Below are 21,103 nucleotides of genomic sequence, written 5' to 3'. Positions count from 1 at the left end.
TATGGTTCACTTCAAAATATCAGAAGTGCTTATCTGACGTTAGAGAGATGGACAAAAGGGAGAATCAGAAGGTGCAGAACATGGAAGCAGTGCTCAGCCAGCCAGTGGAACAGTATACGTCTCTGTTCACATTAACAGCGTTACCACTGGCTGTGGCCACGGTGGCTACAAACATATAAAATACCATGAAGAACCAAAATGGCTGTTCAGATAATGACATGAGAGAGATCCCAAGACTGAAGTACCTGCTCAGCAGAGATCAGCAGGATCTCGTGTCGGGCCTTTTCAATCCCTTCTTTAGTGCCAGTGATCTTGATCTGGTTGCTGGGGTCATCTGGGCGGGGGATCTGGATCTTGGTTGCAGTTTTGAGCTCCAGGTCCTGCAGCTTCTCACCATTCTTTCCAATGACAAAACGGTGGTGCTCCTTGGGGATGGCAACTGTCGCTGAAGCCTGCAATACAAAAGCCAAGCATCTATTAGAGCCCTTGCCTGTACAGGGAAAGCTTTATCAGATGCTGCTTAGTGCTACAACTGAGGAGTAAAAGCAATGCACTCTAGCACACCACTGATACTACACTAGAGGAGTTGATCTAAGGTGTCTGTATTCCAGGAGTCTTAGACTATTCCCCACTATTCCCTAAAAAGCTTTCTGTTTTCCCAGGAGCAGTACTCTGAATAAGCAAAGGCCTTCAGGCACAGATGAGGAGGTAGGTGTCTATGCTCCACTGTCTCACAGTCTCTCAGCACCAGAGAGCAACTGGGATGATGGCTCTGGGGTAGAGTTTATCTGAACTCTGATATCTGCTGCCAAGGCTACAGAGAAGAAGACATAGTCTGACTCCTAGGAAACTGAAATTCAACACCTGAAACTTATTCCAGCAGGCAGAGAGCTCAACTATGGTTACCATTACTGAGTGCTAAGGTGTCTTCAAAGCAGCACACGCTGCTTCAGGGACCACTTCTACATGGCTCCTCTTGAAAAAGAGGGGTCTCCAGAACTTTTCTCAATCTAGCATTAGAGGGCTGGTTTGTAACAGGGATTCCCGACTTCTTCCCTTCTCAATGAGTTTTTACTGACCTGAGAGCTTAGGACTGCTACTATGCTCTTGATCCCAGTGAATATGTAACTACTAACTAACTAGGCACTTACAATTCAAGCTACAATGGAAAAAGAAATAAATCAAATCAAAACCAGATCACTTTGTGTGACCCTTCAACTTCCTGTCCACATACTGATGCCAGCCAAGCCTAGGATAAGCTGCAATACAGGCACACCTTTCAGACATGAGGCCAAGTAGGAGGGATATTTGAGGGCAGTGGGGCATGAATCTGTGGTAGTACAACCTAAGCTATTTTTTCAGATGCACATTATGTAGGGTTTGTCCCATTTTCTTCCCTGGGGCAGGGTATGACACACAGGCTGAACAGCTCTGAGCAGACATGGTATTAACTATTGCATTTGCTACCTTGGACATTACACTTTAAAACATACCACGACACCTGGCTGTGATGGATCTTAATGAGAATTACTGCTTTGATAATGAACTCAAGAACCTGAAGGTAAGAAATCAAAATGCAGAGGGCTGAAAGGAGAAGCAACTCAAGGTAGGAGTCTGCAATTACTTACCAATCAGGCTCAAGTTACACAACTCAGAATCCCAATCTGAAGCTTCCAGCATTTGGCAGAACTCCCTCTTCTCTACTTTTCTTTCTCCCATCCCTGTACATTCTTCTCTGAAGGACTTCAGAGAAAGCACCATTCCATTCTCACACACTATGAATTTTGCATGAGGGGCCTGTGCCCTGCCAGCACCAGCACCTCAGCACAAAGTCACAGATTGAAGACTCCACCCTTCATGCAACACCATGACCAGTAATTAGCTTTGAACCCTATTTTAAGCCTCATTTCCATTCCAAATTGCCAACTGTATGCTTTGAAAATATATGGCAAAGCTGAATTAGTCATCTAATAACACCTCTCTGGCTTATAAGCACACACACCCAAGGGTCTCAAAAGCATTCAGGAGTCTTGAGGAAGAGCAAGGATCAAGTGAGAAACAGTTAGCTGCCCTCACCTGAGTCTGCAGTCGAGCAACAATTTCCTTCCGAGCCTTCATGACTGCTTCCAGCTTGCCAGAGACCATGATGGAAAGGCCCTGGTCCTTTGCAAGAGACAGCTCCAGGTGAGCTCCTGTCTTCTGCATGATGTCAAGGCAGATCTTGGCCTGCTCGCCTTCTCCAAACTGATTCATGTCCTTGTATTTCCTCTCCTCCAGCGGCACATGAAACACCTGCTCAGCCACAGACACACAGAAGAGCACAGCAAACTGTCAGTGTGCTTTTGTCTGACAGTTCTTCCTGCTCCCGTGGCCACACAGGATGTTAGTGGCAAGCTGACCTCCCAGGTTTGTGCAGCACATCAACCAGCTGTGCCCAGGGAAGTGCAGGAACACTGCAGCAGCCAGTCTGCCCCACACTAGGACTCTTCCTAAAGGGGGATTAGCACTCATTACAGGAATTCTGCAATCCTCCCTTCAGGCCTGCTTCAGCTATTTGTGGAACAGGGATGCAGAGCTCCTTCTGAACAGTTTTCCAACATATCCCTCCCCTCCAGAGCAGTCCTAGCTCTCAGCTGCAGTACCAGGGTAACATAAAACAAAGAGGCTGACACACCAAGGATTTCATACTCCAGGGAATGCCTCACTTCAACTACTTAGCCACCTTTGGGAGTGGGGAAAAGACATCCACCAACCTGAGTGATGACAGAAGCCTTTATTGGTCGAATTTTGCTCCAGGGACCACTGGGTTCCTGGGCAGTTTCCAAGCATGGTGCTTTCTCAGGGAGTGGAGGGAAGGCTTCCTTGTAGGTTGGAGGATCATTCTCTTCTTCAGAGTTTAAAGCTGTAACTGGGGTAAAGCAATTAGGGAAAATGAGTCAATTTACCTGCAGAAATGCCCCTCTTCACAGGCAGTGCAATTGTAATTAGGCACCGCTAACAAGGGAGAGCAAATGGCCCGTGCCCTGCTATTAATCCTATTACAACTACGCCTATGGGGCTGCTAAGTCTGGAGCACAACTGACATGCATTTGATGCCACAAACCACCAGCCTTGTCTGAGCTGGCACAGAGGGTGCAGAGAGTGAACATGCAAGTGAATGGCGGCAGCAAACAGCACCTTATTGCCAACTCTGTCAAGAGAGGTTCAATTACGGCAAAACAGGCTGAGCAGAAAGACATGAAAGGACCAGAGCAAGGGTGCAGATCAGAAGGGGGTAAGACAAACATAAACCCAGAGAAAAGGCAGGAAAGGGACTACAGTTAGGGCAAAGTCTAGGGAAAGCCTAGTACATTATGTACTATTACTAACCTGTACATTATGTTTGCCTCACTTGTGCACTGGGCCATACCAAATGGGGCAGTTCACAGCTGGGAATGGATGCCAAAACCCATCACTGAGTCAGTTCATATGGTTACTGACCACCCCCAGCACCTGGCTGAGCAAAGGGTGGAAATGACAGCCCAGCATGCTGATCCATGAGGCTCTCATGTAGCTCAGTGTCCCACTCATCCCAGGGCTGAGAGCACTGCTAGCCAGAACTCTCTGAAGTGTTCAGGTCCATCTCCTCACAGCCCTGCATTGTGCAGCACCACCACTGTGCTGCTGGCGGTGGAAAGCTAGAGTCTAGCAAAACACTAACTTAGGAAAGGAAAAACTACACTTTCGGGGAACCAGACACATGGAGTAAGCTTGGGTAAGAGGTTTGTGCAGTCTGGATCTAGAGGCACATCACAGGAACTCACCTTTCACTTGCTGCTGGGCCAGGCCGCTGCGGTGTTCAGCAAAGCTCTCCTGGGTCAAAACTGCCACAGAGCTCATTGTCGACTTCCCACCCACACACAATCCGGGTATGCCACTGGAAGAGATGGAAGTGGCAACAGTATTACCAACACCACGCAGGATGCACAAAGTCAGCCCAGGAAGACAAAGTATATGTTACTGAGCACTCTTCCAGTCATCCTCTTGAAAAGCACCCACAGGGTCCATCAGCTGCCCAATCTCCTTGTTGAAACAGACAGGAATTTAGTGGGGATATTTCCTCCCTACACAGAGGTCACCAAAACCAAAGCTCCTCCCTAAGAAGGCAGAGGATATGTAACCTAAGAAGGTCACTGGAAAGGGGGACACCACAAATTTTTAAAGCATACTCTAATTAATCTAAAGTACAGTCTCATTAATCTATTAATTATTAATGGTGTGCAATTTTTACACAAGTGTGTGAATATCTGGACAGTCAGTCGAAGACCATTTTTTATCCCTAGAGATAAAAGAGAAAGGACCCAGGAAACTGCCTCTTCATGAGAAACTTATTTAGGTGACTGACTTAGGGAGACACTCAGAAAGCCGCTCTGACTAGCAAGCTCAGCAACAGCAAGATCTTTGGATCTCCCAAAATAAGAACTTACCAGCTAAATGGTCAGTAGCCAGAGAGTCCGTCCTGTAAGCTGCCTGTTTGTCAGCCTGCCAGCTTTTGCTTTAAAAGAAAAAAAAAAAAATTAAAAAAATTAAAAAAATAAATTAGGTCCAAGACAACAAAGAACCATGACACCCCTGTTACTGTAACTTCCAACAGAGCACCACCTGTACCTTTCAAAGTTGCACCTTATCCAAGACACTCTCAAACCAAATTGTATCTCCCCACACAAGACATCTGTCATGTTTTACTTACTCTGCAGGCAGCACCACAAACTACTCAAACTTCACAGCAGGATGTCTGGAGTACTTACTCTTTCACCACACTGGCTACAAGAGTAGCCATCCAACATCAGGCAAAAATACAATCAATAACAGATGTCCAAGAATGAAATATCAGGGTTGCAAGCAAGACCTTCTCTAGTCAGAAGAGACTAACAACCTGAAAACCTGCCAACAACATGGCCATCAGTCACAAGTTAGGAATGTAGTTCAGTGGAGCTTGGGTGAATCAACACAGACATCCTCACAAACTTAGGCAAACACTCAGGGCTCCCTATACCCAGCTGCTGGGCAGTCCAGCTCTGCAGTTTTTATTGCAATAAGATCATGCACCAGGCATTAAATCTTGTCTCCAGACCTAAATCTAAAAGTTGGAATAAGAAAATTTACACTGACTTTTACATGGACTATTTTAACTATTACATGGACTATTTTAAACATGTACACAAGGGAGAACCAGGAAGAAAAATACACTGCTGGGAAGGGATTTCCATCTCCTTAAGCTAGATCTGCAGATTTACTGAAAAAGTGCTTAGGAATACAAGTGAAAATGTAAAAGCTAGTACAGTACACGCACTGTCAGTTGTACAATAGCCACACCCAGAGTCCCCCACAACTGTTCTGTATGCTTCTGCAGAGCCTGGACTCTCCTGAAACCCAGTGCCTCTGCCTGCTCATGGGACAAGAGGCCACTCTCCCACACACACCCTTGCAGCACTGCTTGGACCATCTTCTGTACAGTAAACTTGACGGTTGCAATCTCTGACCTCCCAATATGTTAGAAAAGGCTCCTAAAATGAGTATCGCTTCTAAAAACTCAGTGTTGCTGATGAGGTGTCTCACATTATGTTAGAGCTGTGATGCAGTAAGGGAGGCTGATGGTGACAGAATGAAAGGAGGGAGGAACAGCAAGAGCAGTGATGAAACATTCTTACAGGCCTAATCTGCATCTCAGCCAAAGCCATTGTTTTCCCCTACTTCAAAATGCCTTTAACAGGCAGAAGGCAGCATGAATTGTGCTGTCAGAGCAATAGAGCTAATGCTGCAATTAAGCCTGGAATGAGGCAGCAGGTACTGGGACAGCCAGTCATACTGCTGAAGTACAGCTGCTGCAGCAATGCAGATCTCTGCAAGGCATTTGCTGTGTACAGAAAGGGTGGACAGTAACCTGATCTTGGAGCAATCTCCTTGCTGTCCAGGGTTATGCCACGAGTGTAAGACGTGGTTACATGTCCATGGCACACGCCTGCACTGCTCAAGCTGCTGCAGATCCAAGGAAAGCAAGTTAGTGCTATGGCACCTGTTCCAGACTATCTCAGCAAGGCCTGCAGACTCTGTGGCAGCTTCTTCAGCCTGTTGGGTCACTAACGAGAGTGCCACCACCTCATGGCAAGCTCCAAAGAAAGGCACGAGGGAGAAGCATCCTAGATATCACAAACAGCTGTCAGGCTCTGGCTGGATCCTTCCTAAAGGCACAGATGTGCTTACAACTCTCATTTCTTCAGAAAACAGCACCTGGCTGATTTTGCATATTTTCTTCCTTAGAGGAGGAGGGTAAGGACAAGAAATCAGTGTATGACACCCAATATAGCACCTACTTGAAAGACACAACCTCAAGGCACAGCTGCTGGTTTCACCGTGTACATACCAGCTGCAGAGATCTTCCTTGCAACCTCCACCTCAGACAGCAAGCAGACATTTGATGCAAAATTAAAGGGCAGTGTTTTATCCATATGAATTTCTGCTTCGTCACCCATACAAGAAGCTAAGAACAACTACTCCTCATCTCCAGCAGTCCCAAGCATGTGGTATTTTGTAGGCCTCAGGGATTTATCGCTGGCCAAAATCAGAGGCAACCATTAGAAAGGTATTTTAAACGTAATGTCAAAACCAGCAGTTCAAGCACTGCATTTGGATCTCATACCTCCTTGGCTTCCCACTTAGGTTTTGAAATTAAGGTTACAGCTATGTCATGCCAGCGTGCAGCTGACTGGGTCAACAGGTTTCAAACTGCCTGGTTGATACACTGCCTGTGGTGCTAGCCTTGTGCACCAAAAGAAGTTACAGAAGTCTAGAGCACACATTCAATAAAGAGAACTAAATCATCCTAAAAATAACCTCCAGCAAGGGCCAGACCTAAGCACACAGGAAACATTTGTATGAAGAGAAACAAAGGCAAAGCCATGAGTTACACTGCCAATACAATCAGTTCTTGTGGATGGAAATGTCAGTTACCTGTTATTTAAAAGCATTTTTAATAAAAGCATTATCACTTTGTTAATCTCATGCAGTGAGAAGCACACACAGCAACAGGGCTGGGCTGACTGTGGTCGACACTGTCCTCTGTCTAACGTTTACACAGGACAGGGCAGTCTCTTGGTTGATGAGTAGACACAGATGAAAATACTTGCTTTCTGAAAACCAACGGGCTCCCTCAGAGACTAGAGGCCAGGCCCCCTAGTTTTGGGGGAATCACACTGACAGACAGCTGCTGTGTGGCAGAATGCAGTCTCTCGTAGCGATTCCCGACTCAGTGCATCAGAGTGCAACAGGACCGCAGCCCTGGCCGCGGGCAGCCCTGCCCTATCCTCCATGTTTACTCTTCCACTAGCGCCGGCCCCGCCACCACGTCTGGCCTCGGACTGGAGGAGCCCTGTGGCGGCCCCGCCACCGAGGACGTGCACCCGACCGCGTCCTGCCAGCCGGCCCGGTAGGGCAAGCAGAGATAGTGCCTCTCAGTAGGGCTGGGAGAGGGCTGCCCGGCCGCGCTCCGACAGGGGCAGAGGAGCTTCCCGCGGGGGGCTGCCTGCGCCCTGAGCCTACCCATGCCCGTACCGCCACCGTGACCCGGGGCAGCGGCCTGCCCCTCCGCTTGGCCCCCTGTGCCCGGCCCAGGGGCGGGGGAGCCGCCAGGCCCCGCGGGCCCGGCCGGGCGGGCGGCACCGCCAGCGCCAGCTCAGCACTGGCGGCACCGGGGGCGGGGCAGCGGGGCGGGGCGGCACCCTTAAAGGGCCCGCCGGGCCCCGCTGTCACCGCGCCCCCCCGCGGGGCCGAGCGGGAGGGGGCGGCGGGGGCGCGCCCAGCGCACCAGAACGGTGCGGGACCGGGGCCGGGGCGCGGTCAGTGCCACGGGGCAGCTACAGCCCCAGCTCCGGCAGCCCTGCGGGTTGCAGGCCGGGGGCGGCCGCATCAGGCGCGCAGGGGACAGGCGCTCCCGCGGGGCCCAGTGACAGCCTCGAGCGCGGTTCCGCGGCCGCCGGAACGCTGCCGGTGGCGGTAGCGCGGCAGGCACGGCCGGCTCCGGGCCCGGCCGTGGCACCTCCCCCCGCCGACGGTGGCCAGGGCGCTCGTCCTTCTATAGCCATGGCAGGAGCGGAGCGCCCGGCCCCGCGGCAGGCTGGGCTGCCCGCCGCCGGCGCTCCTTGGGCTGACCAACACCGGACGAATGCTCGCCGCCGGCGGCTTTGGCTCCTATCAGAATCAAACCCTAACACCGCCGGGAACGGCGTGGAGCAGCTAACCCTCTCCCACTGACGACGGGAATCACGCCGCGCCTCGGCCCGGCCGCCCCCTCCCCACGCAGCCGCGGGGCCCGGCCTCCCCATCGGCCCGGCCCCACACGCAGGCGATACGCGGCAGCTGCTGCCGGCCGGCACAGCCGTGCCACCGCCGTCCGAGGCCGCGCCGCGGGGCCGGACTTCTCCCCACCTCCCGCCGCCGGATGCCCTCCCTCGCTGGACTTTGTCCTGGCCGGCCCGGCCGGCGGGAAGTTAGCGCGGACTTTACAGGCAGTGCCGACACGTCGGTGCCCTGGGGAGGGTGCGAGGCCGCCTCGGGCCGGGCCGCCCCGCCAGCCTCCACGTCGGCGCCGCGGCGGAGGGGCCGCCCCCCGTCCCCCGTGACTCACTCCGGCCGGTGCCCGCTCGCCCGCCCTTGTGGAGAAACGGAGCGCTCCTGGGAGAACGGCGCGGCGCCCGCCCCGCCGCCTATATAGGCCGGGGAGCTGCCAATCCCCGGCCCACACGTCAGCGGGACATGCCCCTTCCCGGCTTCCCGGCGGGGCCGGCCCGCCACGCGTGCCCTGAGCCGCCGGGGACGCCCCGCCGCGGCCGAGCGGCCCGGGAGCCTGCGGCTTTGCTGGCGGGCCCGCGGGGCGCACGGTAAGGGAAGCGAGTCTCCCGGGTGGCTCCCACCCCGCTCTGCGTCCTCGGGACTGCACCGCCGCCTGCTCCTCGGCTGCTATCCGTGGTACAGGCCCTTGCTACCTTCTCTGCGGATTCACCCCGGAACGCGCCTCCCGACCGCAGCCCAGCGGCAGAGGGGGCTGGGGCTGCTGTAGCACCGAACCGCCCGCGGGCTCCTACCTAGCCCCGCGACGGCCCCAGAGCTCAGCATTACTCACTTTGGTCAAGCCCGGTTTCGCGCAGGGTTAATGAGCAGTGGCTCATGAAGGCTCTGATCAGCCTGAAAAGCCACGGCTTAGAGAAGAGAGCGAGCACCTGGGGCTCCTGCCCGGTCCCGCGAGTGGAGAAGGACAGCGAGGCCTCAGCCCCAGGTGGCCCCGTAATCCGCCTCCTCCTGCTCTGGCACAGACTGTGCCAGGGCAGCAGCTACCGGAAGCGAGGCTGCAGGCAGGCAGAAGGGACAAGGTACGACTTAAAAAAAAAAATAAAAAAATAAAACCACAGAAAACCCCAAAATCACAACTCACTCCCTTATCCCCCAGAAAATAATAATAAAAAAAGAGTCCCTCGTCTTATTTCAGTCTCTAACTGTAAATAGGGGAAGAGTGAAGGAGGGGAAAGGCAAACCAGCAAGCACAATACCCTCCTTTACTGCATAGAGGATGTTTATTACTTTGTGCAATATAGATGTTTTTAATTATTAGCTCTGCACTCTCAGGGAGCCAAGGAAAAAACCCTGTCCCATCATTGTACAAATACATCGAATTTGAACTGATTTTTGCATTAGCTCATTTTCCTGCACAGCATTAATCTTCCTCATAACTTAGTGACTGGTTTTCTCATTCCCACTTTGAGAGAGCACTCCCAGATCCTAACAAACAAAACAAAAGAAACTGCTCTGTGGAGCTCTGACCACAAAAAAAATTGAGGCCTTTGGGATAACTACTTTTAAATCAATGCTTTTGATTACATGCAGTAAATTTTAGAGATTTCATGCACTGTATTTATGGAAACATGGATGGTATTTAGTCTTTATTAAAATTATTACTTATTAATAAACAAGAGTAGATTTCTCCATGTCTCCTCTTTTTCTCTTATGGCTGGGAGGACATGATCAAAACACTTGAATTTTTTGACACAAACAATTTGTAACTATAAATAAAGACACACTCATGAGTGAAATCAGGAAGCCTGCTGAACAGAGGAGAACAGTTGTCAAGAAGTGACACTATGCCCAGGCACCTCCATGATCTATCTCCCCCACCCCAGCCTCAGAAATCCTGTTATCTCTGTGAGGATGCAGGAATACCACTCCAAGCATGGGGTTCTCTACAGGCAGGCTGTAGAGAACCAGCTGACCACTGCTGCCACGTCATATCTGCTCCAGGAGCTGGCTCTGGCTGTTCTGACACAAACCACCTGGGCTGGGATGCCATAAGCAGCTGGAAGGCCCACAGGCAGGCTGGTGCCACCAGGTCATTTGGTAACTCATGCAAAAGCAGAGCTCCAGGGACCTGGGAAAACTGCAGCACCTCCAGACCTTGGGCAGCAGCTGCAGTGCAAGGTGTTGTAATCTGGGACTCAGAACCTTGCTTAAGGTGCAGGATGTTTTTCAGGTGCTTTTGCTCCCTTCTGTTTATGTCCCCAGTGCAAAGGAGGCAGGCTCCTCTCAACACTCTAACCTCCAATTAACTCTAACATGAGTAAGTACCTCGATCCCCTGTGCCAGGGAAGCATCTTACCAAGGCACCAACATTGTTCTCCCTCAACTCCACCTCATTATCTGGTTTAGCAGGGGCCCTCTGTGGGGACATGCCACCTTGTGCCTCTGGGATAACAGCATGGCCCTCTCCTGCTTTCTCTCTGTAGTACTGCTGCAGCCATGGGTTGCCAGATCATTATGGATTTCTGGCTTGTATCACAGCTTACTCTCCAGGTCTGCTTAAGAGGCAAACCTTCCTCTGCCTGTTGCTCTTCCTTTATTTGCAGTTGCAAGTGGTGGGAGGGAAGCCTGTCAGTCCCCGAAGCTACTGGAAAGCTTAGAGCACCTCACCGTGTGCCACCCTCCAATAATGATTTCTGCTGAAGGAAACCTGTCACAGGCTGTTCTCTTCAGGGGAAGATCTTCCACAGGGAAAGAGGTGTGTGTATGGGGGGGAAGCTCAACTTTCTAAGTACTTAAGTGTCCTGTGCATGGCTAAAAGCACATTTAGAGGCTTATTTCAACCTCCTGCTCCCACCAGCACAATGACCATCTGTGTTCCATCCCGTACCTTTTCTTCAATGAGGCTATGGAATATGGGCAGGCAGGGGTTTGCAGGGATTGCTTCAGGTCTGTTCTGTCTACTTACTTGCCCAAAAATGCAATCTCACATTAAAAAATAAATTAAAAATACAATTGTCATGGAGAGGTGTGTAAAATGATTCCTCTATAAAGCAGGTGCAGGAATTTTTGGTAGCTGAGGGGAATGGAGACAGAAGGAGGTACCCAACCCCTTGACAAACACTAACCTACCACTCTCCCTCAAGCAACCCATATTCTGGCAGCATTTCAACAGGCCCCAGTTTCATGACTTGTTAGAACAACTGAAAAAGAAGCCTCCCAAAGAGAACACCAAAGGGTGGCAGAAAGGGTAAAGGATTGGGCTGTGCATAATTTCCATGGCTTACCAGACTGGCAGCTCATATCACCAGTCTGAGGGAGGACACAGAAATGGGACATCAACATATGCACAGAGATAAAACTAACATTGAACTAGTTTGGGGCTTGTTTTTTTTGGAACATGTGTTCACCCATGTTGAACATGCTTGAACATGGTTCAAGCCATGGTTCCCAAGGTTGAGGAGTTAAGAAGCTTTCCATGATCGCTTCACCCCAGAGCTCTTGGGGAAAGGAAAGAAACTGTACCTTAAACTGTTGGAGCAAAAAGGTTGGTCTTTCCTGGCACATCTACCCTCAGCTGAGCTGGGATTTTGCAAAGCATTTCTTCTAGTCTATTTGTATTTTCTGTTGTTATAAGAGAGTCCCATTCTTCCTGCCAGAAACCAAAAGCCTTATTTGGAAAGCAACCCAAGTTATGTTCCAAAGAGTATGTGCTGTGATTTTATTTCCTGTTAAATATAACTCCAGATTTCTAAAACGGTACAAATAAGCACCCTTTTAGTACTCTGGGTGCTTATCCCACACACTCAAGTCAGAGAACACCACAAAAGAGCTACCCCCTGAACGCATCCGTTACAGCACATCCTTTGCCAGTGGCATTAAGAGTAAAGAGCTGGGGGCATACTTTGCATCACACTAGAAAAAGCAAGCAAAAGAGGATTCAGGGCACTTGTATGCCAGAGAGAACTGAGGTTCTCAGCCAAAGCAGGATACGTGTCTCAGCTCTACAGCTATCACTGTGGCTCACCAGGGGATCTTCCGACAGAACATTTGCATTTCTACAGAAAATCTCTGTTAAATTGAAATTATGAGTCAAACTATATAGACAGTTCTGTAATTGAATAAAAAAAGTTTCATCATAAGATATGACTGAACATGAGTCCATATTGCTTATGTCTCTGTGACTTTGAGACTGGTTTTTACTTATTTGCCATGAGGAAGAAAAGTTCCAGGGATGTGCAAATCAGACACCTATCTTCCTTATTATACATCAGTGCTGAGAAGAAATGATTCTGTAGGCTAAATTCTGCCCTTCATTAGGCTGAACCTAATGCAGCCCCACCATCTTCAGAGGCCCACTGTAAATACCCAATTAGAGAATTATAGAAAGAAAAATCTACCCAGGCCTAGACACTAATCCCAGCTCCAACCACTTAGTGATATTGTGAAGAAGGGAGGGTGGTGGAAGATGAGTGACTATGTGTGCTTGTCTCACACAGGATCTGGCTGGTATAAAATACAGGATAGCAAGTGGGTATAACACCATTTGCCCTTTCTCCTGGTAGCCTATGTGGTTTGAAGCAATGCTCTTGCAGGAACAGAAAAGCTGACTTGATATTGAAGGAAAGTAACAAACTTCAGCAGGGTTCTCAGGCAAATATGGGTCTTTAAAAGATTTATTTCCTGGGCATTCTGACAATAAAATTATGCAACCATTAGCTAGCAAAGAATATATACACTGCACTTCCTAGCCTATCACAGGGTGCTCTATAAGGGGCATTGCAGGATAAGTAGGAAGAACAGGAGCAACTTACTGGTGTGGACAGAGCTCTAGTATGAACAAGGAGCACCAGGCCTTCTAACTGCAGAGGGAAGAAAACCTGCTGGTTTTACAGGGACACTGTGAGAAAATGAGATTTAATGAAAAAAAACCAAAAAACAACCAAGGAAAAAAACCCCACCCAGCAAAGAGACTCAAGGTCTGCTCTTAGATTTGGTGAATTGACCAGCAAAATTCTCTTGGTTGCACACACAGCATCTTGATTTCCTCTGTGGACTCCACACCACCACAGCTCATTATTTGAAGTTGTTCAGGATGCTGTGATCCTCGGATGTCAGGTGCTCTGACAAAATAAATGCCTCTACAGAGAGGAGGAAGAAAAAAAATCAATGGACAGTTTATTGAAATCTATTCAAAAGCAAAGCAGAAGGAAGGCACAGAGGACCAGTCTGAGTCTGCCCTTCCACTTGCACTGTGAGAGAAATCTGATTGAACATAAACCTGGCTTTCAAGAAGTTGCAAAGGAGTAGAATTTTTAAAGAATATAAGCAAATTTCAGGTTCCTGGCCTTGGGAAGCCAATAAACATTTTCACAAGGAATAAATATGAGGGATAAATTAAAAAAAACCAAACAAACCTCTGTTTTGACTCAAGAATGGAAAAAGTGATTCAGAAAACAAAGATTCCAAATATATTGCCTGGAAAGTGGGAACAGCACAGAAATCACAGAAATTCAGAATATCTGGCAACACATGGAGGTCAGAGCCTCTGAGACCTCAAAGTAGGGTCAGACCAACATATTCAGGGCTTTCCTCACTCGGGTCTTGAAAACCTTCAGAGCTGCACAAACTTCCTGGGCAACCTATTCCAAGACCTGACTATGCTTAACATGAAAAAAGGTTTCTTACTTGCAGTTAGAACTTCAAATTTCAATGTTGGCTCCTTATGCTGATCTGAACTTGCTTTTTAGTTTAAATCACCACCTCACCATGTACTTATCGCTCCCAAGTGCTTTTGGAGTGGTGCTGCAGCACTGCTCACCATTCTACACTGCAGAAAAACAAAAATCTTCCACAATTAGCAAGCTGAGAGGCACTTCCCAAAGCCTCTTAATATCCCAGTTACCCAAGAAATGAAGATTTTGGAGATACTGCATGCACTATTTTCTTTCTGTTCTTCAAATGGAAACTTTCACTTCACTCTCCTTTGGCTACTGGGTTGAAGTTCTTTTGTTTACCTTTCAGTGTCTCCTGTTCTCTCTCCATTGGCCACTGCAACATAAAATGAACACGTGGCAATTTTTTTGAAGAAATGCTGCCAGCAACTCTCATGCACTATACATCACCTAGCTTGAAAAGGCAAGGGATTTGCAAGCCCTAAACTCAACTTTTTCCACATTAACTGTCATATATTGATAAAATGTAAAGTGAACTGTGTCCCTTAGCTCAAACCTGTCACCAGACCCACTAAGATCCTCCTCCAGGTACTCTTAAGCTGATGTTTTGCAGGGCAGAATTTAAGTACTTACAGCAGTTTATAAAGATGACAACAATCACTTCTTTTGAGATTGATTAGATAAATATATACATAAAATGAAGAAAATAAAAAGAAGTGTGGCAAACCAAATGAGAGCTCCGCACTGCCCCTTTTCAGGGGAGGAGCAGAAAAATTGCAACTTAAGCAAAAATGTAAACAGACATTTGGTTTTGTCCATTTTGTTTGGGTTACAGTTCTTTTTAATCTTGCTTACCTATTTTGATTTGACGTATTTTATAAAAAAACCTCAGCAAAATTGTTCAAAGCTCCTTGAAAGATTTTAAAGATTCCTCAGTTCATAATGTTTATTGGATAACGAAGACTCAAGAGAATGCCAGAGCTCCATTTTTATAAAGTTCTACATGCTCTGGTATGTTTTGCTCTGAATTCCAGTTTCCCAAGTCACATTGCTTCTCGATGCTAATTCTGTAAATTTTATTTTTCTTTGTTTCTATCTTTCAGATGCAATAAGCAGCTTGAAACTACAACCCAGATAAGTCAGCATTATTGTGACAAACAAAACACTTGAAAGAAGAAAAGCCTGAAACTTGCAGGGAGGCTAATGCTTTGTTTGGAGCAGGACAGAACTATTTAAAATTGAAAAAAACTCCACCTTCAGTTTGGCAACAATTCCTCTGAAAAAGCATTAAAGTAAATATCTGATTCCTACTGCTACTTTGGAAAAGCAATGCTAGGACCCTCACCATTTAAGCACTGCTTTCCCTTTGTCCTATTCATAGCACATGCAACAGGGGCTCAGCATATCCACAGACAAGCACTAATTCCTAATCTCTAGTAGGCCAAGCAAAAGGCCCTTCATGTATTAGACAGAATGACATCACAGTGATCTAAACTGACAATGAAAAACCCAGACAGTCTTCCCTTCCAAATTTGCAAGGCCACTCTAAGCCTGCTATGAAAGGAGAGAAAGAGATAGGGAGAACTCGGAGTAAAACTATTCCCCCTAATTGTTACAAATAATATTATTTTACGCTTAAAACCCCTTTTCATAACTGAATCATTTCCAGTTCTACCCTGCTCATCTTTGGGCTGAACTGGAACATAACATGAACCATTTTGGGTACAATTTTTTTGTCTTGATACCTCATGCTATGCAATCCTCCATCCATTTGGTTATTGTCTTTTGGACTAATAGAATGGACTAATAGAATCCTGAGCAAAATAAGTTTTCAAATAAAATAGAGGGGTAATGTTTCCTAAATTTGCAAGAACTTTAAACCTTCTGTAAATACTCACTGCTTGCTCTCATTTTACCCAAAGCTATGCTCCAGGCAACAGAACCATCTACTCAGGATTTTAATTTCATAAAACTTTTTATAAGAGCAAGTGTAAAAATTCACTTTTATGCTTCTTCAGTGCTACATAACCAGCTCTACTTTCAAGTAATAGTCATATCCCTACAACTTGCTATTCTCCAGACATTCCAAGGGTCCTTGTAAGACCAAACACCTAAATCCCTGCACCAAATGCTGAAGTATTCACTTTGAAAACATAGGCATATGCACTAACAGATCAATCATAATATATTCCCATTCTCACTCTCACCCTGCCTGCTCTGGGAGCTGTTCTTTTCAGCTTTCCTTTCAATTGCTCCAGTCCAGGTTTACATTCAACTTTATCACTGACACAGAGATAACAGTAAATTGATTTTCTCCTGAGCAATGGAAACAGCTGGGGCCTGGTCTACAAACAGCACAAGCCTGCTCTTCTCCTTTGGAAAGGCAGAAGGAGTCAGGCAGTCCGCACCACCTCCAATGCCCACTGGAGACAAAAATGCCCCCCAGCTTCTGGGGCAAGCAGTAATAAGTCCACTGCAATCACTCCTGGCCTCCTGCACCACTGTGACTTTCCCTGGCTTTGCTTTTGTCCCTGCCAGTGGGGAAATCTTAACTCCGTCCCTTACTTCTTCCTTTTTATTAACTTGAGCCATGTACCACCCCATGCCTGAGGTCCCTGTTCTGCCCTAGGCTTTGTTTGCCACTCATCTCTGGCAAGTATGTCCAGTTTATTTTGTGAAATATCCAGTTAAATTCCCAGTGACAGAAATGCAGGGATAGACAAAAAACACAAGACTACAAAAAAGCAGAAGGGAACTATCAAGTGATCCTACAGCAGGTGGTACCACCTCAGATGAGCACTGGCCATCAAGGCAGTCAGTGTTCCTCTGAAGAAAAGCCTCTGCAGATTTTTCAGCAACTTGCTGCAAAACCTTTGAAATACCAGTCAACCAAAACTAACATGGATAGGGAAAACGAACAGGGGAGTGATGCCCATGCTTTGTGCCAATACCCGGAACCAAGCCTGAAACTTGAATGATGTAAGATTATCCCAGTTATCCAATCCCTGATGAAAAACATGCCAGAGGTTACCTTTGTGACAGTCAGCTATACCCACCTCTCCTCTAGGAGATATGATACCAGTAACCTTCATTTAAAACCAGAACCTGGGGTCAGATAGCACTTTTATGGGCTTTGAGAGAGATCTCAACAAGCGACTATCAATTTAATAACACACAGAAAAGGCTGAGGCCTGCATCCTCCAAACAGGATTGCAATAGTCAAAACACAACAGGGCTCCAAGTCTTTCCTCCTTAAAATCCAGTTATTTGCTGGGACGTTGCTGAATTCATAGCTACAGCACACAAGTACCAATTACCATGATATAAGGATTCCCAAAACTCTCCTTCACAGGTATTTCTCATGCAGGTAAAAGATGCGGCATACACACAAGTTGTATGGATACACAAGTTGTGTACTTTTACCAGAATCAGACTGCCATACATTTATAAGCAAGTTCCTTATAGAATTCTGTTTCTTGGTTTTGCTTTGTTTCCTTGTTTTCATGCTTGAGTTTGTGTTGTTGTCACGGTCTTTTTGATTGGGGGAGCGGGGGTGGGGTAGGGGGGAATGGGTGTGTCTCTTTTCTTCCATTAATGCTAAATAAATCTATCTGTTCCATCCCCAAACGTCTCCCAAGTGGTTCTCTCATCACTAAAACATTGTCAGTAAAACAGCAAAACTGGTGCTGGAAAATAGTTCCAGACACTGTGCTGTGGAGTGTAAGAGAATCTGGTACTACTTCTATTCTGTGTCAACAAGTAAATCCATTTTATTTTGCAATTAAATTAAATAACATCATTTGAGGGAGGTCGCATAAATATGACTGTACTATTCAATCCTCTCAAAGGCAAAACTTTTCCTGTGAGTCACCATTTCTTTGTGTCTTGCAGCTAACCAATCCCTTCCCTTCTTCTAGTGCAGTTTTTCCATTGAAGTTAAACTCATTATGACTTCCTCTAGATGAGCCTTTTGTGATCCATCTTTTCTCTCAGGTTTCTCCCCGGTTTCTTTTCTGCCTGCTGCTTTGCAAGTGCCTCTTTTGTGCCTCTAGCTGGACATAACTCCTTGCTCCAACCCCTGCTCCTCACAAAAGAGGGACATGCTTCCCTCGCTGCCTCAGCAACACAGCCAATTCCCACAGGCCAAGCAGCTGTGGCCAAGGTCAGCCCTCTGCACCCACAGGACTACTGATGTGTGTTTAAGTTACTTACATGCTTATATATCTAGCAAGAATTTGAAAAATATTAGTAGGTATCTTTGAGGCTGGAAAGATCTACCAGATGCAAGATTCAACAACATAGAATCAGTCATGAGAGACAAGTGAAGTCTTCACTAGCAGGATCAAAGAAAAGTGTCTGTATTATATGGCAGCTGCCAGAAATGATTCCTGTACCTCTGCAAGAATGCTGGGAAAATATTAGCTCTTGTGTAGGTAGAAACACCAAAGATCACCTTAATGAAGGACAAATTAACTAGTTCAGCTTTAACACACCTTTTTTATGAAACAAACTCAGAACACCAATCACAGCCTGATTAGTGTTGCAATTAAAACCTTAAATACAAAGATCTTCTAGCACCTCACATTTTCCCCCTTGTTTTGGCTGGAGCTTTGCCTCCTCATTTATTGATACATCTTTTTCCAACCTGACTTTCTGATTTCCTTCCACTGAAGTCATACCATGAGAGCTAAGGGGCAACATGAGCTCACAAAAGGAAGATGCAAAAAAAGATCATTAGGCATTCAGGACTTACTCATTTAAAGATGGGAATGCAAATCACAAGATTTTAATAGACTGTTTATATCCTAAAAATCCACTTTCTCTTAAAGCTAAAGGACAGATAAATACAAATATAAATCTCTCAGGTGTAATTCCATATCCAGAATAAGTCAGTAACCCAAAATTGTTCTTCTAAATCTAAGAATTTCTCAGATGGAAAGTGATCTTAAAACAAGCCCTAGATTCTTGACACAATACTAGATTCTTGACTTAATGACCAGTCTAGCATGAACACCTGGAGGCCAGAGACCACTTCCAGGTGTCTTAAGTCCTCTACAATCCCTTCCTCAAGAGGCCCTATTGACCAGGGCCCTCTCTTCCACTCTAAATGCAGTCTTACAGGCCACAATCAACACCACAGACTCTGTAGGAATAGCTACTAGACCAAAGGCCTCAAAAAAATAAGGAAAATAAATAAACATGAGTAAAGCCCAACAAGCTACACAACAACATTCTGTTTTCAAAGGCAGGGTAATTAGGAAGAGGAACAAAGGCCACATCCTGCAGCTCAGTTTTAGTTTCCTATCTCTTCTTTATCTGTTTTCATATTTTAACACAGTAACACCTACTTAATTCATGTGCAGACACACATTACGGAAGTTCTATAGGCTCTGGGCCTCTCAGTGCTCCTGGACAAGTCAGACTCGTTACCTCCAGGATAAACACACCTTTCTGTCTGCTTTAAAAACCCTGTTGCAACTTCTTCAGTGGTGCACAGAATCCCAGAATCACAGACTGGTTTAGGTTGGAAAGGACCTTAACCACCATCCAATTACACCCCCCTGTCAAGGAGGGGAACCTTCTACTACACAAGGTTGCTCCAAATCTCATGGATGTCTGACCTTAAACATTTCCAGGGATGGGGAACCCACCACTATGCTGTATTTCTTTGTCAAGACTGTAACAACATTCCCATACGGGTTCAATGGGAACACTTGCCAGTCTTGTTATTTCACTCTGAGGTTTATTTTATAAGCTCTGCACAACATAGGCCTGAGGATTTCCTTTGTAGAATTCTTGAATACAAAACAAAGCTGAACCACAAGTGATTCTTTTCAAAGAGAAACATTTTCACATAAATATGATACTCTACAGAAACCCACCATTCAAATTGTCAAAAGCCTTCTAGCTATGGTAAGTGAACAATTCATTCATAAGGGGAGGTTTAGACTGGATATTGGGAAGCAGCACATGCTACCCATCAGTCACCATCCCTGGAAGCATTCAAGATGTATGGACACGGCACCTGGGGAATGGCTCAGTGGTGAATGCAGCAGTGCTAGGTGAATGGTTGGACTTGTTGATGTTGGAGGTCTTTTCCATCATAAATGATCCTATGATTCTAACCACACACCTGCATTCAGTTTGAACGTTCTGGACTGGTCCCAGTGCCATTGACTACTCTGACCATCTGACCGGTAGTGATTGGATGAATTACCTATATTTTCACAGCAGCACAATCCTAACTGCATTTGTACCAGCTTAACAAGCTTCTATATACAAAGAGAATATATGCTTTGGAAAAGGCAGTATCACCCAAACTACTGTAACCAGTGAAACATCCCAATTTTCCTCAAAAAGGTGCAAACTGCACAGTTTTCCTTGTCTGGGATGGCTCCCACTCAGATAACCAGCCATAGAAAGCCCAAGGTTACAAAGCTCTCTTAAGAGACCATACTATCTGCAGAGATGGCTTAATGTTTAATGGAAAAAGACCAGCTACTTGACTAAGTAACTACTTAAGCCTGACTATTTAACCTACCAAAATCAAGTTATTATTGTTACCATTACGCTGTGCAACAACATTATGATCCAATTCTAGCTAAGGGGAAGCCTCCCTCATTAGTGAGACTAATGAAAGAGTAGGGACCATAATAACCTTCAAAGTCATAAGAAGATATGTCAGCTTTTTCATCCTATCAAGCAAAAGCAGGGCAGAAGTGAAAAAGAAACCAAGAGAAAAAAACCAGCCTAACTTGCAACAAAGGCGGAGACAGGAGTGTGTATCACACTACCAGCTGTGGACACACCAGAATGATCTACATAGAACAAACAGGAGCAATCTTTAACTGTTTCATTTAGAATCTAGTTGGAAAACTGTCCTTTGAGAATGATCTGGACTTTGCAGCAGTGGCAAATCTCAGGCTGGCTGGTTACACTGCCTCTGCCACCCTGCAGTCACATTCCACCAGTTACTTTCATATCTAGTGAGAGCTTTTCCTGTGCCTGTCATTCTGATCCTGGTGAAACTGTACTTTATGAAAAAGGTTGTGTGCTTTTGTTGTGGATGGCTCTGCCTATGATTTGGGCCATGCTTTATGAAAATC

At 46.5% G+C, this 21,103-nt stretch overlaps 1 protein-coding gene across 27 annotated transcripts in view; it reads right to left on the bottom strand.

Annotated features, from left to right (window-relative positions):
- HDLBP (high density lipoprotein binding protein) overlaps positions 1-21,103 on the bottom strand; it is a 43,676-nt gene that overhangs the window by 20,837 nt on the left and 1,736 nt on the right. For 4 of the 27 annotated variants that reach the window (XR_015274659.1, XM_086844585.1, XM_086844593.1 and 1 more), the window contains exons 2-6: positions 4,467-4,534; positions 3,804-3,916; positions 2,754-2,908; positions 2,077-2,292; positions 246-452 (exon numbers count right to left, since the gene is read on the bottom strand). Coding sequence is in view for 26 of the 27 variants with exons in the window: in XM_086844585.1 (XP_086700711.1) it covers positions 246-452; positions 2,077-2,292; positions 2,754-2,908; positions 3,804-3,879 (654 nt within the window). In the remaining variant the exon portion in view is untranslated. Of the gene's footprint in view, positions 1-245; positions 453-2,076; positions 2,293-2,753; positions 2,909-3,803; positions 3,917-4,466; positions 4,535-8,463; positions 8,886-9,157; positions 9,383-13,136; positions 13,223-13,283; positions 13,464-14,010; positions 14,153-14,339; positions 14,374-21,103 lie in introns of those variants that run through there. The other 23 variants (XM_086844590.1, XM_086844598.1, XM_086844608.1 and 20 more) reach the window with 15 other exon arrangements.

The sequence above is a fragment of the Cyanistes caeruleus genome, chromosome 10 (genome assembly GCF_971803275.1).
Source record: "Cyanistes caeruleus chromosome 10, bCyaCae1.hap1.1, whole genome shotgun sequence".
Lineage (NCBI taxonomy): Eukaryota > Metazoa > Chordata > Aves > Passeriformes > Paridae > Cyanistes > Cyanistes caeruleus.
This window is presented reverse-complemented; position numbering and strand designations above follow the sequence as displayed.